The sequence below is a fragment of the Eleginops maclovinus genome, chromosome 3 (assembly GCF_036324505.1).
Source record: "Eleginops maclovinus isolate JMC-PN-2008 ecotype Puerto Natales chromosome 3, JC_Emac_rtc_rv5, whole genome shotgun sequence".
NCBI lineage: Eukaryota > Metazoa > Chordata > Actinopteri > Perciformes > Eleginopidae > Eleginops > Eleginops maclovinus.
This window is the reverse complement of record NC_086351.1, coordinates 5,544,301-5,559,788: the sequence shown is the minus strand read 5'-3', so window position 1 is coordinate 5,559,788 and position 15,488 is coordinate 5,544,301. Positions and strand designations below refer to the sequence as shown.

Here is a 15,488-nt window from a genome sequence, read left to right as displayed (position 1 = left end):
TTTTTAGCTGACGAAATGGTGTTTTACCCTTTCACACCAAACTAGAATTGCTCATCAACAATCAGACAACATTTCTAGATGAAGCAAATGTTCTTTTGCATCTGCTCTGCTGATGTCTGATGAAATTGAGCATATGTGAATACAAGCAACCTACTTCCTGTCACAGCTTCACGTAGACTGAGTCATCCATGTTAGTGACAGTTTGATTACAAACCAGAGGTGACATACCTTAATAACAGCAGTTTGTTTGAACATATCAGACCTCCAAAATGTTACCAGTGTAAGAAACTCAGTTACAGCAGCTTTTAGTGTGTGTGTGTGTGTGTGTGTGTGTGTGTTTGTGTACATATATGTGTATGTTCATTTTAATGCATCAGTGGATTTGCTCATGGTGGCAAAGTGTATTAGCACACTGCTCTCATATTGCAATCCATTATGGTGTACGTGGTTTTGGTGACATGTGAATGTGCACTGTTCATCATCTGGAAAACATCAGCATACTGCTGATCTTTCAGGGAATAAACAGAACTGAGAGAAACAAGTATTCATAAGAGCTTGGATGCACTGTCCAATTTTTGGACCACGCTGAACCCAGTTGTTGTGATAATGCACAGTGAAAACTGCTCTCCAGTCGCTTGTTTTATTTGTGTATGCGGAAGGTTTCCCTCATTCCCTTTGGTCAACACCGAATTTTAAGTTTACCCTTCATTTGCTCGACCTTTCAAACTGAATATGCAGAAGCTTAGTTTTATCAGCAGTTGTACAAAGACACATAAACCTGTAACCATTAACCCCATGGTGCCTGAAAAACCTTTAACGTGTGTCTGTCTCGTATAGGCACAGTATTACTGACATGGCCCTGAGAATGATCCAAAACTGAGGCTACCGAAGTGAAACTCAGTCTCTGCAGCAAGGGTAACACTGTTTCTGTAGACGAAAGATTGTCATCAGAATGATCAGTCCTCAGATCACAACGTTGTGCTCGGATGCTTACACTGCCAATTAAATATCAGGCTCAATGTTAAGATGTGTCACATAACAGGGTATGGATGAAAAGGGCAACAAGAAGCGATTGTATCAACACTCATGCATCATTGCCATGACCCTGATAATTCACACGCAACATTTTTAAATTTATACTCAAGTTTGTGCAAAACTGCTATCAAAATCATGTAGCTTCATTATCTTTCTGTTGCACAGTCGCATAAGACTGAGTTGGTATAAACCAACATGTCATTTTTAACCTGGTTTCAGCACTCTTCAGGGAACCTACAAAGCCAATATTTTCTCTGAGGCTTCCCTTTTTAACCACCGCGAACACCTTCACTCATTTTTTGACTGAACAAATATGTAATGTTACGACAAGCCGCTCATCTGCTACAGCCTTCTACTTCTTATGTAAATGTGTGTGCTGAATATGATGGTGGATTTACTTTTCAATACAAGTCTGCTTGGCACTGTAAAGTCTATCACCATGTACAAGGCTGACACTGAGTCCTATTTCATTTGAGAGCTGTGACACTATAATCTCTATCAAAGCAACCACCAAGGAAAAAGTCATATTTTATGCTTGAAGTCTAGTAAACATCGAGCAGGTGAACTCACTGAAACTGTAATGGTCGGATGAAGCTAATGCTCCATTGTAGAAAGAAGATTACACAAAGCTAGAGGAGCGAGAAAAAGCCAGTGCAAAAGTAAGCCATTGAAACCATCCATTTACTTTTTCTAAGAAAAAGAATAAGAAACAAAAGAAGAGAGAAGACAACAACACACAGTGATTTTAGCCAAAGCTTGACAACAGGAAAAGGCCTATTTGCTGAGTAAAAAGTCCGGACATGATAAACCCTGTGGCTGCAGTCAACACGTTTTTGGTAGAAAACAAGGTAAAAGCTGGCATGTTGTTAAATGCAATTGCACACATCACAGAGAGCGGGCAAAATATTCTACAAAATACAGAGCTCTTTTTTTACATTTGAAGTTTTACCCCGTAGGTGCTGTGGGTGCCTGAACATGGGTTATGGCTTCTAGAAGCAAAAACATCAGAGAGATGTCATTTCATTTGTCTTGGCTGATTGAGAAGCAGCTACTAGGCTGACTGACTTTCAGGTCATCTCAAATATCCGGTGAGTGAAAAGCCTTTCAGTTATGTGCTGACATGTCAGACCTGCTGGACCTTTCACCAGAGGCAGAAATAATCCCCAACACTGAGACAAGGCATGTGCGATGTATCATTCTAGGCTTTTGCATCAGAAGACATTAAAACAAATGCTATGATACCAGGTACCAGGACATTTTTGGACCTTGGATTTAATGCCTCACCATGTGCCTGGATCCGCCTCAACTCCAATGTCAGGTTCGCTGATGACCCATTAATAAGACTGCATTTCCATCAATGATCAGAAGGTTTATCTAGAAGTACAGAATCAAGATGGGAGTACCTGAAGATACCTAAGGGAACAAATCATCAAGAATCTGACAAGGTCCGCAGACAACTGCATTTTGGCAAGAAAGGCAACACCTCGGATAGCTGAAGAAGTTCAACAATTCCTCTTGGGTCCTAAACACCTTCTCTTGTGCTGTGAATAACATCTAAACAGGAGGGCATTACCAAATGGTATGGGAACTGCTCTGCTCAAGACAGCGTACCCTTACAGAGAGTGTTTCGCTTGGCCGACCATCTCATCAGATCTCTACTCCCTTCTCTGTAGGACTTGCACATATAACTGGAGCTAGAAAAACCTCTTTAGCCAACACAGAGAGCCAACACAAAGTCCAACACAGAGAGGCGCTCAGGACGACTTTGTCCCCTCACATCACAACAAGCCAAAATGTGTACAGTATGTGAAAAATGAACATCTGAGGCCTTGAATCATTTCACATGTTGAGTGCTAAACCATATTGGGCCAGTAAAGGATCCTTAGCCAGCCAACTTGTCACAGAGGGGTCGCAAGTCTTTAAGAAACCTTAAGAAGTTCCCCAGAGGCTGATGCCAGGACATTAAAATAATTAAGACAGTCCATGACTTGATGAGTTCCACACCTTGAGCCTTTCACCTACATAAGCCATATGAATCAATAGCCAGGGCCAGAACCCTTATAGTTCTCCCTTCTGACTGCTTTAACTTTCAATCAGGTCTATACCGACTAAATGATTATACTCTAAATACCACAGTGGCAATTCATTTTCAATTACCTTAGTAAATAAAATACATTACACTGGGCCCTTTCCAGTTGATGGTGCTGGCACACAGAGAGAAGAAGAGGAGAATAAGCAGATCAGTGCCACGGTGCATCCATACAATTCAATTATGCATAATTAATACCACATTTAGAGCAGCACCAGGAAAAGTTGAATATAACGTGGTGCATTCACTGACACAAAGATGAGATGGCGCCACACCGGACACTGCTGCAGAAAGGGGGACAATTATGAAGCTCCGTGCAATCAAGGGGGTCCCTGACAGGCTGAGCAGGGTCTGATGAGCCAGTGTGTCAATGTGGAGCTCCAGGACTCCACAGCTAATCAACCACCTAGGAGGGGCATGAGGGGCGCGATCACTCAAGCCCTCCATCACCATGCTGGGAGGAAGGCAATCACCAGCCCATTTCAATGTGCTGTTATTCCAACCCCCCACCTCTGATTCTCAAATCAAGGTTCAAGGATGACCAGGGAAGCACAAGGTGGGTCGTGGGTGCAATCAAAAGTGTGGAGAAAAAAAGGGACAAAAGAAAAGAAAGAAATTGGTTAAGCAAGCGATTTATTCAAGCCATTTAATATCTTTAAATAATCATAAATGGTTTGGAAACATGAGGGGAACAGATTGAATGAACCCCCGATTGCTTTCCAACCAGCAGCTCCTAAGACCCATATGATTGGGCTTGCAAATTGAAATGTAAGTCTTGTTATACAGTGCGTTGGGGACTCGGAACAGGAATGGGTCAAGAAAGGTGAAGGAAGGGAGTTCTCATTTACCATGGTTAGGGATTAACATCATCTATGTGGTAAGAAAAGAAGAAGAGCTAGTGGATGAAAACCAAACAAAAGCTTATCTTTTACCCTATTAAAAGAGCATGATTTCTAATAAATGGTTGTTTCGTTTCGAAGGAGGGTTAAAGAAGTCAGGGAAAAGGGAGGGTTATTTTTCTATTGCCACGTACATATATGTGAAACGAAAATTAATTAATAAAGAGTCATTAGTCTGACAGCAAGGCAGCATGGTGCATTGCATCACAGCACGTAATTGGAGTTAAAACCTCCTCCTGTCCTCTGTTTCAAGTTTGACAGTGGCTGGAGAGGCTCCCTACACTAATAGGCTCCACTCAGAGATACACACAGACACACACCAGACTCATCCTGTCATATCACACTGTCCTCCAATGTTGAGACAGAATATTGATAAAGAACATGAGGTATATGTCTGGGATCGAGCATAAAATACTGGACATTTAGCCTACAAAGTAACCCTGCGTGATGTTCCTTGGCCTCCAAGTAAAGATAGAGGTCTGGAAAAAGGGATCATGCTCCATTTTTAAGATTACCCTACTTCTGTGGATGAATATCCAATTTGTCCCTATGCTTGCTACAAGGGACTTATGCACATCTAAGATACTTTTTGGGCTCTCAAACATCATATTTTGTCTTTTTGTTTTTAAGTGCTGCAAAAGAATACAAATATTTATCCTTGACGAACATTTAGATTTCTTTTGGGTTAATGTTTATTTTTGTAATAAGGCAAATGCAATTTCTTAAAGCCCATAAAAGAAACAGAAAAACAGCATCTTCTCAGAATACAGAAGTTGGAGGATTTTTGCTTTTTTTAAATGCTCAAATACATTTCAGTTGCAAGATGAGTCGTGACCAGCAGCCAAAGAAGTGTTCAATATATATAACATGAAGGACACTGTAGCAATCAAATACATTTTTTTACTGAATGAATCACTCAAAAATATTTTCTGTTGCCTAATAATTCAGTCCTCTTTTGAAATATGAGATTGCTCCTTTTCGTGCTGTGTATTTTAGCCTATGTTAGTACTACATTTGTACAATAACAATGCTTCTAACCACATTTGAAGTAATTACGCCTCTGGCAGACAGCCGATCCGTATGTGGACAGTGCAGAGGGAGGCTGAGCAGGACATTAAGTGAGCATTAATTCTGTGATGCCAGCGTGATGCCAATTATTTTAAATGTGGTCAATGTTCTGATGGTTATACATTTCTGAGTATTAATCAGGCTAACAAAAGCCCCTTGGTGTTGATGAAAAATGCAGTCAAAGGCAAGTCTAGAGCAACAAAAAACCAAACACTTATTAATATAATTATTTAAACTACAACCAAAATGATAATTGTACTTTAAATTGTATTGGGATGGAAATTAGTTTCATATACGTACTCTAGAAAAGAGTCCGAGACATAATGGCTGGTAATACACGCTGGTATTTGCCACCATTAGTAATGTTGCTACCACTTACATCCAGTATTTGACATTTGTAATTGACCTTTTTAACACATGTAGAATAATGCCATTTCTAAATTGTGCAACACTCTAAATATTCTTAATAGATTAAGTCCAGACATGTTATAAGGCCTCTTTTCCCCCTCTGGTTATGACTTACTAAAGGCTTTATTTCCCTTATTAGTTTGACCTAAAATTACATTTATATTCATTGAGATGAGGCTTAACTTTTTTTACCCACATATCCTCACAGTTTATTCATAGATACATTAAATATTCTGCATTTCAGAAATACTGTATTGTAAATGTGTTTGTAAAGACGACATATGGATGTTAATCATTCACGTTATTTCTGCCTAAAATGGGCAAAAAGGACATGCATAGTTTGCCTTAACAATACAAATAATCAGCCTATACACAGCAGATGTTTCATTACATTTGCATAGTATTATTGCAGCATTACTTCAATTGAACCTTTTTCATCAACCCAGATAATACTGGCTGATTGCGGACCATTTGGGCTCAGACACATTTCATGGTATTGTTTTCACTCAATTAAGGGCATAGCTTGTAGTTTGCCTGCTTTTATTCAGAAAGAAGCCAGCTTTCATGGAATTAAATGTCCTTTATTTCTTTGGTAGAGTAAAATCCCAGCTTGAGGGTTAAAAGGTTAAAAAGAAGAGGATTGTGTTAAGCTTTTTGTCATGTTTTGTCCTGCTAATTATGATCAGCCAAGAGGGTCAACACTAAAGGGGAAAGGAAAAAGGGATATCATCAGATTGAATTTCTTAACGTCTATCAACAAAAAGAAGGTACAAACAAAGCATATGGTTGAATTATTATAATCTATATTAAATTCCCCACTTATGAGAAAAAAAATGTTCATTAAACAAATTTAAGTTTTGAATTGAACGTGCTGTGATAAGGTAAAAATATCACATCTGACTGATCACTAAAAGAAGGAAAAAGAACATTTGAAGCTGGAAGTGAAGAAACAGGACCACTTGGGACTGGAAACCTGATTCAGGAACAAAACAATCAGAAGCCTAATTTTTCATTAAGTCTCAGTGATAGAGAATTGATCTGACAGAAAAAACCCTGCTGCTCAGATGATCGACTAATCACACGCTATAATCTCCACCGATCACTTTCCACCTCGCAAACTACGTGAGCTGTGGTTACTATGACAGCCATGTCTAATTTTCTCAGACCTCATCTGGAAGGGTGAATACCTGCAGGACTGAGATATTACTAACAGTCTCTGGATTTACATCAGGTGCCTTACAAGCATCACTGTCAGATTTTCAAAAAAAATATACGGCCAGCCTCAAGCTACCCACCGTCTCCCCTCTTCTTCCCCTCCCTGTCAATGATAATCTCCGTCTTGTTCCATATATCTGAAGCCGGTCACATGCAGACAAGCTGTCTTCAAATGAGTCACGGGGGAACATTTTGCGGTTAACCATACTGCTCTCCGGGGGCGACCTGGACAGTAGATCGGCAGCCGGTAAAACATTCGCTGAGACAGGAGAGACCATCGTCTTCCGTGTGAGTGCTGAGTAAAATCTTCTGGGTATTGGCTGTGTTAACTAAATTGACATCGGCTTCCAACCTCCTGGCTATTCATCAGTAGAGGGATGAGCACAGGGCCTAGAGAGGTAACCTCCCCCCAGTCTTGCACACTTTCTGCCGTCACATTTGTTACTGCCGGGATAAAAAGAGACAGAGACGGTTAAAAAAAAAAGAATATGTGAGGTAGAATGTGGAGAAAATATCTGTTTCCCCCCTGATATTTTTGGTGATGGCTATTCATTTGTAGTGGTTTTAGCCTGAAGAGGTTTTGTCTTATCTGTTCCTTCTCTTTCTCTCTAGGGGGAAAATAGAGGGTGAGTCTTTTCCAGCCTACTCTCTCACAGTTGATTAGTAACTCCTGCTCTACCCCTACGCTCCAGGGAATCTATGCCAGCTCCCCTTATACATCCCCTTGTCATGCAAACACTCACACTTTCTCTCGTTCTCTCTCTCGCTCCCTACTAAACACACACTCATGCACATCTCCCTACAGTCATGGAACAGCAATTTGAGGGAATCACACAACCAAGACCTGACATTTATAACAATGAGAGCTTGATTAAAAGGGCAGAATGAAACAGTGTCATCCTCCATTCATTGTCCTTAGCCCAAGTTAAATGGGATTTAAGCCTGTGCATTGCAGCTGATACCTCCACTGTCAATCCCTGATTGCTTTAAAGCAGTGAGAACAAAAGGTCTTGTTATTGTAATGCAGGTGTGTAACAGTATGTAACAGAGGTGACCAAGTTTACACAGAGCATCTGAGAAGAGATAAGGACAGCGCTAACGTGGGGAGGGAAAGCAAAGCTAATACTCCTCTGGTGAATGCCATGGTGTTTGAAAGGCACAGGAATAAAGCTTAGTTTTATCTGGCTTGGGGCAACACACAAAAGGTGCCAGCATTGCAACGTGGCGGGTTTTAAAATTGGGATCGAAAGGTTCAAGCTAATTAACAAGCTAAATAAGAGTCCCCTAGCTTCATCTATGCAACCACCCTCGCTCTTTCTCCCTCCCTCTGTCTCTTCTGCTGCAGTACTTTGAGCGCCCAGGCCTGTGTGTGTGTGTGTGTGTGTGTTGCCAACATTAACAGTGTGTCTGGGAAAGTGAAGACAAATTGCCTCCCCGTGCAGAAATATAAAACAAAAATGATCACCAAATTACCTCCAACAAGATGATTCTAATTAACTATGTTATATTGCTAGCATGACCCTGAGAGCGAAATGCCCCGTGATCAAGCTGTGTTCAAAATGTTTTGATGTTATTCGACTTTTCCTGCAGAGCCCCGAGGAGGGCTGCGATGGCAGAGTCAAACAGAAAGGACAAGGGCACATAATAAAGACAAATGGCTAGAGCATGAAATTTGATTCATTGCCGTGGTACAGAAACATTCACAAGGAAATAGCCAACATTGACATGCCATGAATTTCAAAACGCTGTCAAATCCAAAAAGCACACGTCTGCTATAATGACATTGAGTCCCTGAGGGTCTGCAGGGGGACTGAGACATATTGTGGACCAAATCAATCAGGCTGTTGTTTCTGACGGACGTTTTCACAATGAGTTGTGCGAAGAAGTTTAAAAGCTTCACACAAATGAGAAAACAACTATATACAGTAGCTTTTAGTATGCATATTATTTCATTATTTAAATAGGATTTTAAAATATCCTGTTACACTTGTAGAAACAATTGTAAGAAAACGTAATTGTTGTTGTCGTTTAGCATCTTAACTCTAAATCAAGCTCTGTTTATATTTGATTGGTTTTATTTTCTTGGATATTTCAATCATAATGTCTTCTATGTTATCACTCCACAGGTTTTCTTGATAAAGAAGTGTATTACTATTATCTATCACACATGGACCCAAAATAATCTGCATGGCTTTAAATGATTACTGGTTACTGTTCAATCTTATTTATATCTCGTATTTTTTTTGGAGGGGTTAAGTTCACAGTTCAAGCTCCTGTTCCATCCACACACTGTTACTAATAACAAATATATTGTCTGCAAAATATCTATTTCTATATTCATCCTCTATATGAAAGCAAGGGGATTTTCGAATTTACTATTGAAATAAAAATATGAAATGTATAGCCATAAGGAACTCCTTATTTATTTCAATAGGCATGAGAAGCATATGCTTGCAGCAGACCTTTCGCTGCAGAGCACCCACTTCGTACTACGATATGAAAACACCATCTGGTGTGTTAGCAACGACTAGGCTTAGCTAGCTGGGTCCCTGCTGTGTCACAGGATTATCGTACTGGTTGGTAGATCCACCCTATTAGCCCCGAGTGGTTGGGATTATTGGATGATCATTATTATGTGTGACTGAACAAGGAGCAAAGTACCTGCACTTCCATGACGCAGTTAAGTCTTGTTAGTGTTTGTGATCAGGCACATTATGAGATCATTCTCAGAGCATTATTACACCTTGTCCGCGACATAAAAACACTGTTTATTTAATACATGTTGAATTGGACTCAAACAGTGCGTTTAATACATGTTGACTGCAGACTTAAAACCAGGCTCTGCGCTTCAGCACGACAGACTATAGCACGCCTGCAGCACGTATTTGTTTGTGGAAGTAAAATGTTCCTTTCTTATGCGCCACAACAAGATCATAGGCAAGTACAGCACGTTCAGAAACGGGCCCTCTGCTCAACCAAACGAACATCTGCCGTTTCTCATCAGCGAGATTGAAGCTAATGACGAGCCGTGAGTGTGCTGACAGAGAGAATGGAATTGGATTGTGTACAAGAGGTCCAGCGAGACCAGACATATGTTTTGGAAAATGTTGTGGATGGAGTATGACTTCAAATAGTGTGTGTCTTTGTGTGTGTGGTAGACTACAGATACCCGAAACCAGGAGAGGCAGAAAACCGGCCCCTGCTTTTTCTTCAGCGGTTCATTTATTCATCGATGTTTATACAAGGGGATGAAGAGGAGTGTGTAAGCGCAGGTAAAACAACGGTTGTGTTCTTCCCCCTTCAATCTCTGCTTTCGCTAACAGATAATGGAATTACACATCAAAGACGCTTCTCCCTGTATCCAATTCTTCTGTGACCTCTACCCGCCTTTGTTCATATTCACCACGACAAGTCCCCAGCCCCAAGCCTCCACCAGCAGGCTTCTCCCTGCTTCCCTTCTCTCTCTGGGGAGAGATTAAATTTAGATGAAAATGAAATATTCATTACGAAACTCAGCAACTGATGGCCATCTTAATTTGATCCAACTTTTGATGCAGCAACTCTTCATTGTTCTTTTTCATCACCAAAAACCCTTTTTCTTTAATGTCCTCCTCTTCCCTTGCTTTGCAAAAAGAAACATCATCCTGTGGGTAATTCTAAATACAAGCAGGCCCTTTGGGTCTGTTAAAAGTAGAATTGCAAAGTACCATTACAGCCTTTTGCACGCTCTTGAAATATGTCTGAGTCATTTCAGATGAGACATTTGCACAGACCCCGGTGAGGAGGATCTTTTGGAGCGCGCGCGAGTGGAGAGTGCACTCTATAGCTTGCCGGTGGAGTTAATCACATGAAAACTTCCCAGTCTCTCTTCTGCTGTTGCTGCGGGGATAAAGACAAGCCTCTGAAGTGGCTCTGTGTTTGCAGACTTCAACCCAAGTGGTGACCACAAACCCCGATTTATCCCACTGAAGCTTATGAGTGGTCACACTGCATACAGCTTCAAGTGCTGCACATTTGTCAGCTTACATTTAAATGTTCAGGCTGTTTCACACACAATAATTAACTCTGCTGTCATGGCTGCCCAAAGCATTTTAGGGAGGCTAAATGCATAATGCATGCGACCAGGTGTTGTAGGGGCACAGCGAGTAACTAAGGAAATTAAATCAACATGAAATCATGGGGGAGATTGATTAACTGGCACTGATTAAGTGCTTTAAGTATTAGGTAGATAAAGTAATTGATTATACAATAAATCTCTGTCAGGCAGTGAATAACCTCAGTGAGAGAGAGAAGAGAAAACAAAACATGAATTAGTTTCTTCCATCCATAGATGAGGGAAACAGTGTTTAATAACCTGCCATTATTGTGTGCTTTAACAAAAGGGAAATTATATGCAGTACATGCACCCTATAAATACATTCTCATCTGATCAAAACAATTGGGCAATCCCTATCTGATGTAGGAGAAAGTAATACATGTATGGAAATGAATGAAATGTGCAGAAAAATTGTCACTCACTAGGATTACAGAACAAGGCACAAAAAGCTAAATTCAGTGAGTCATTTGCATATTTCATCCTATTCTATGTTTGCAAACATACAAATTATCTGCAGACACATGTTTCTGTTCTATCTGAAAGAAAAAATCCTCCTCCAGCACTTTCGGCTTTAATGTAACAACATTGCATTATCTATTGAAATGCCTCCTAGATGAGATGAGAGGTTGCAAAACATGTCAGAAGTGGAGCAAAAAAATTACACAGGCAGAGAGAGTGAAAAATAGCACAGCGTGTAAGTGGACAAATGCAGAAGGAGCAGTCTTTTATTTCCTCCAACAAATAGAAGCTGCAGAACGAGACTGCGCGACCATCTGGCCGCAACTTAGAGCAGTGCACTGTTAAAGCACTAAAATCAATGGCAACAACTCTACCTTGGATGCCCACCATTACCCAGATGGTGTACTTGGAGAAGTGCACAGGCCACCTAACCAAGAGCAGACACGGCACAGACAGAGCGCCACGCTGAAATACCACCGCCCACCTTGAGGATTTTCACTGTTTTGTTTGTGTTAGTAAGCAGTGCTTAGGAGCGGCGTTGGCCACCATGCTCTGACTATAAGAGAGCCCTCTGTTGGTTTTAGCAGGGTGGCTGTGACACAGAGCCCACACACACACTTGCACACCAAGTATCAACTAACCAAAAAAAAAGAGAGGACAAAAAGGTCCACTACACGCACTCGAAAAAGCGCTCATCCCTGCAAGAATCAACCAACTGTGAATACTCACGTCCTCTCACTGAAAATACTACAGTACGGCTGGAATAGTACATAGATAGATTTCGTATTTTATGCACAACCTCAAGTGAAATTTAGAAAATCCAATTAAAATAAATAAAATAGTTACTTTTAAATATGCCTATTTGTTGGTAAAATACATACACACATGGCCGTTGTGCATAAACACTCTAAAATCCCACAATCAATGAGCCTTTTGAATGTATTTATTTTTTGGCATTGAGGCAAATTCAGCAACGCTCTCTTGCATGTCCCTCTCCTCCCTCTTGTCAAAATACAATCTTGGGTACACACAAAATAGAACTGTTCCTGCATCGTAACCAATGATAGGTGCTATAAAAAGCAATAGTGCGACTGTAGCACATTTCAAGGTAAATTTGTCTCAACACTTTGACATTTTTAAAAACAAAGCCTGTCAATTCTATTTCAGGTCCTCATTTGAGATGATGCCACTGTAAAGGAAAAAGAAAAAGGGAATAACATGTGTCCCTTTGACCAAACAGTTTCCGTGCACATCAGTAGAAAGAAAGCTTTAAGGATTTATGCAATTTGTAAGACATCACCAAAGTCCATATACACAGCGATGTCAGGGGAGTCATGGCTCTTCAGAGTGCAGCAGTCAATCACAGGGACAGTCAGGTACATTTCATGCTCAGCACTAAACATTGTTTTACAGTCTTACACGTTTGAATTTCTCTCTTTAGAATGTGTATCAAATCTCCACAAAGTGTGTCAGCATTCACTCCAGGTTTTAGAGCTGTAAATGGTTGCTATACTTCATCCTTTTGGAGTCTAAAACTTAAACCTGAATGAATGTACGTCAATGACCACCCACTTAGCTTGACAGGAATTTCATTACAAAATTAGAGTGGGATGTTGGTCATTTGCAGACATGTCATACCAGAGACACCTGGTTTGGAAATGACATTTACCTCTGTTAGAGAACTGAAATGTAAAATATGCAATTCAATAACAGTCATCCACTTTTTCCCAGCATGTATCCCTCAAAGATATGAAGCTCCATGCTATTAAGATGCTCTTTCTCCCTGCCTGTACCCAGGCTGTTGTAGTGGTATGTTAATGTGGGCCAATGCCATTTTGAGTAATTGTCCTGCATGGCACTCTGCCAAATGTCAAAAACGATTTGCCTTGTGACAAAAAAACGTATTGATCTTCATTCTGCTCCTGTCTCTTGGCGGGGTAAAATGTTTCATCGCATCGCCAGCTTCCAAATGACAATTCTCACATTGTTCCTCGGTGAGTGATTGGAAAACGCCAGCACAGACCCTGCTTCTTCTTTTTTTCTGTCTCACATGTGTGAAAGATCAGGAGGGAGGATTTGACAGTGCAGTGTGTCTGTATACTGTGTGTGGATTTTGTTTAGTAGTTACACTAAGATTAGATACATCTTTACGTATCTCCTCATGAACATATTGTGACAATGTTTGAAACTTCTTAATGTGATAATGTACCTTTTAATTAAACAGACTTGTCCTTACATGTTAAAACTCACTCCCAGAAGGCATGGCAATGAGCCTGATTTTAGCTGGTGACTCAACATGCTGGCTGCAGAAAATGGAACAGACAAAGCGGAGTGCATAGAGGTCACACTAACCCATAATATTTCATGGCACGCTCTCTGAGTAGAAAAGGCATCATCAATTTTACAGGCGATCGTTCGCAATAATGCACTGCCCTCTTGTTGCTTACTGCTGCCCCTTGTTTAAGTAAAATGAAAATCCACACACGACCCGAGTGAGGCGAGCGGTAACGGAAAGAGACTGCTCATTTACTCAAAACTACCCACTGCTGCTGAGGCTGAGGAGCCGCACTGAAATGCACGGAATAAGGAGCAACTTTCAAGGTTATAATGCAAACGTGTGTGAGTGTGCAAATGTGAATAACTTACCTATTCGAATAACATGAGGCATCCCGTTAGAGTAGTGAATCCAAAAGAGACATGCAATCAGCAATGTCCAGTATTCCCAAATCGCACTCCGGGGAGACAGCCAAATATTTCGCATGGTTGTAAAGTCGCGGGATCCACTTTTTAAAATTCCAAAGACGACTCAGAATTGCTCATCAAAACTGGATTCGACGGAGCATATATGGATTTTGGGGTCTGCGACAAATTTGCGCTCATTGTACTTGGTGCAACATTCTCTCAGGTTTTTTTCTTTCTGTTACTCACAACTCTGAGAGCAGCGCGATGAGGATGAAGCCCCCAGTCCTTTACAGGCGGATCAGTGTTACACCTGCGAACACAGGGTGCTACAATTAGCCTGCAGGACTCTCTGTATCCCCTCCTACCGCCGATGCTATCTGTCTACTGGCAAGTAGCACCGCAACAGCCGAGCCGGACTCCCGCACCGCTGTGGAGGAGGAGAAGAACTGCGCCTGCGGAACTTTGCTTCTGTCGCCGAAAGACCAACAGAGAAAAGCGTCACACGAAGAGTGCTGAGGGAAATGAACGCATTCAAAAATCAGTTTATTGCAGCTTAATCACTCCAGTCTCGCAATCCAGTCACCAAAAGTGTTAATTTACCACAGAGGTACTTTGTGAAGGTGGAGAAGCCGCTCCTCGACACGCTCTCCAGTTGCGCACGGCGATGGCACAAGGGTGGTTATTGAAGAACGTCCAAATTGTGCTCAAAAGGCTCTTTGTTAAACAGTGTTCATTTAAAAAAAAAATCTTCCAGTTTGTGCTGGATGGAAAGGCAGTGCAGGAGCCGTGCATCTGCGTGTGTCTGACGACCCTCCTTCCTCGGTGCCACTAGAGGCACGCGTCGTTACGCATACTTGTCAACTATGTCCAAGAAGTATTTTATGGAGGTGAGAGGGATCGAAACAATGACCCGGTTATCTACTGTCCCAGTCATTGTATAGACACACGTTATATATTCACATTTTATATTTAGATATATATTTGTGTTGTCTGAAATCTTAGTCTTGCAGATTTTGTTTTCTTTTTTTACTGCACTGAGATGTGAATTGTATTTTTTTCCCAATTGCCTTAAACTCGAAAGAAGGAAACCCCCGTCTGCCTCCAGCACTGAATGAGATGAATTATTTGCATGAGGGAAATAAGTGTCAGCTCAGGATTGGGCCGTTGACAAAGCAGGCTTCTTATCGCTCTTACTTGGGACATTTTGTCTGTGTCAATAAGTACATTAAACCCCCGTAACTGCCTGCTGCCTATCTGGCTGTCCATTTTTCATACCTTTTTACAAAGAGCCGTCAAATACAAGCTGCAGGTTGCATTATACATTGGCATATAGATTTCTGCTCATGTCTCCCTCAAGACTGCAGTTGAGGAGGCAAAGCCCAGCTAAAAGTAATGAAATACCCCTTAATGGTACTGATTTTTTTGGGCATTTTGCCAAAAACTGAACTTGTAGCAGCATCAAAAGGCTGAAATGAACTAAGAAAGATGAAAGCTGCAGCCTCTTGGATTCATAACTCTTAAAAAATAAGTTTAATTT

At 41.0% G+C, this 15,488-nt stretch overlaps 1 protein-coding gene across 1 annotated transcript in view; it reads right to left on the bottom strand.

Moving 5' to 3' along the window:
- The window catches only part of grik3 (glutamate ionotropic receptor kainate type subunit 3), an 80,661-nt gene extending 66,631 nt beyond the window's left edge, over nt 1-14,030 (bottom strand). Inside the window, exon 1 of the mRNA XM_063879974.1 lies at nt 13,916-14,030. Within this exon, the coding sequence (XP_063736044.1) occupies nt 13,916-14,030 (115 nt within the window). The remainder of the gene's footprint in view (nt 1-13,915) is intronic.
- Between the last annotated feature and the right edge of the window lie 1,458 nt (nt 14,031-15,488).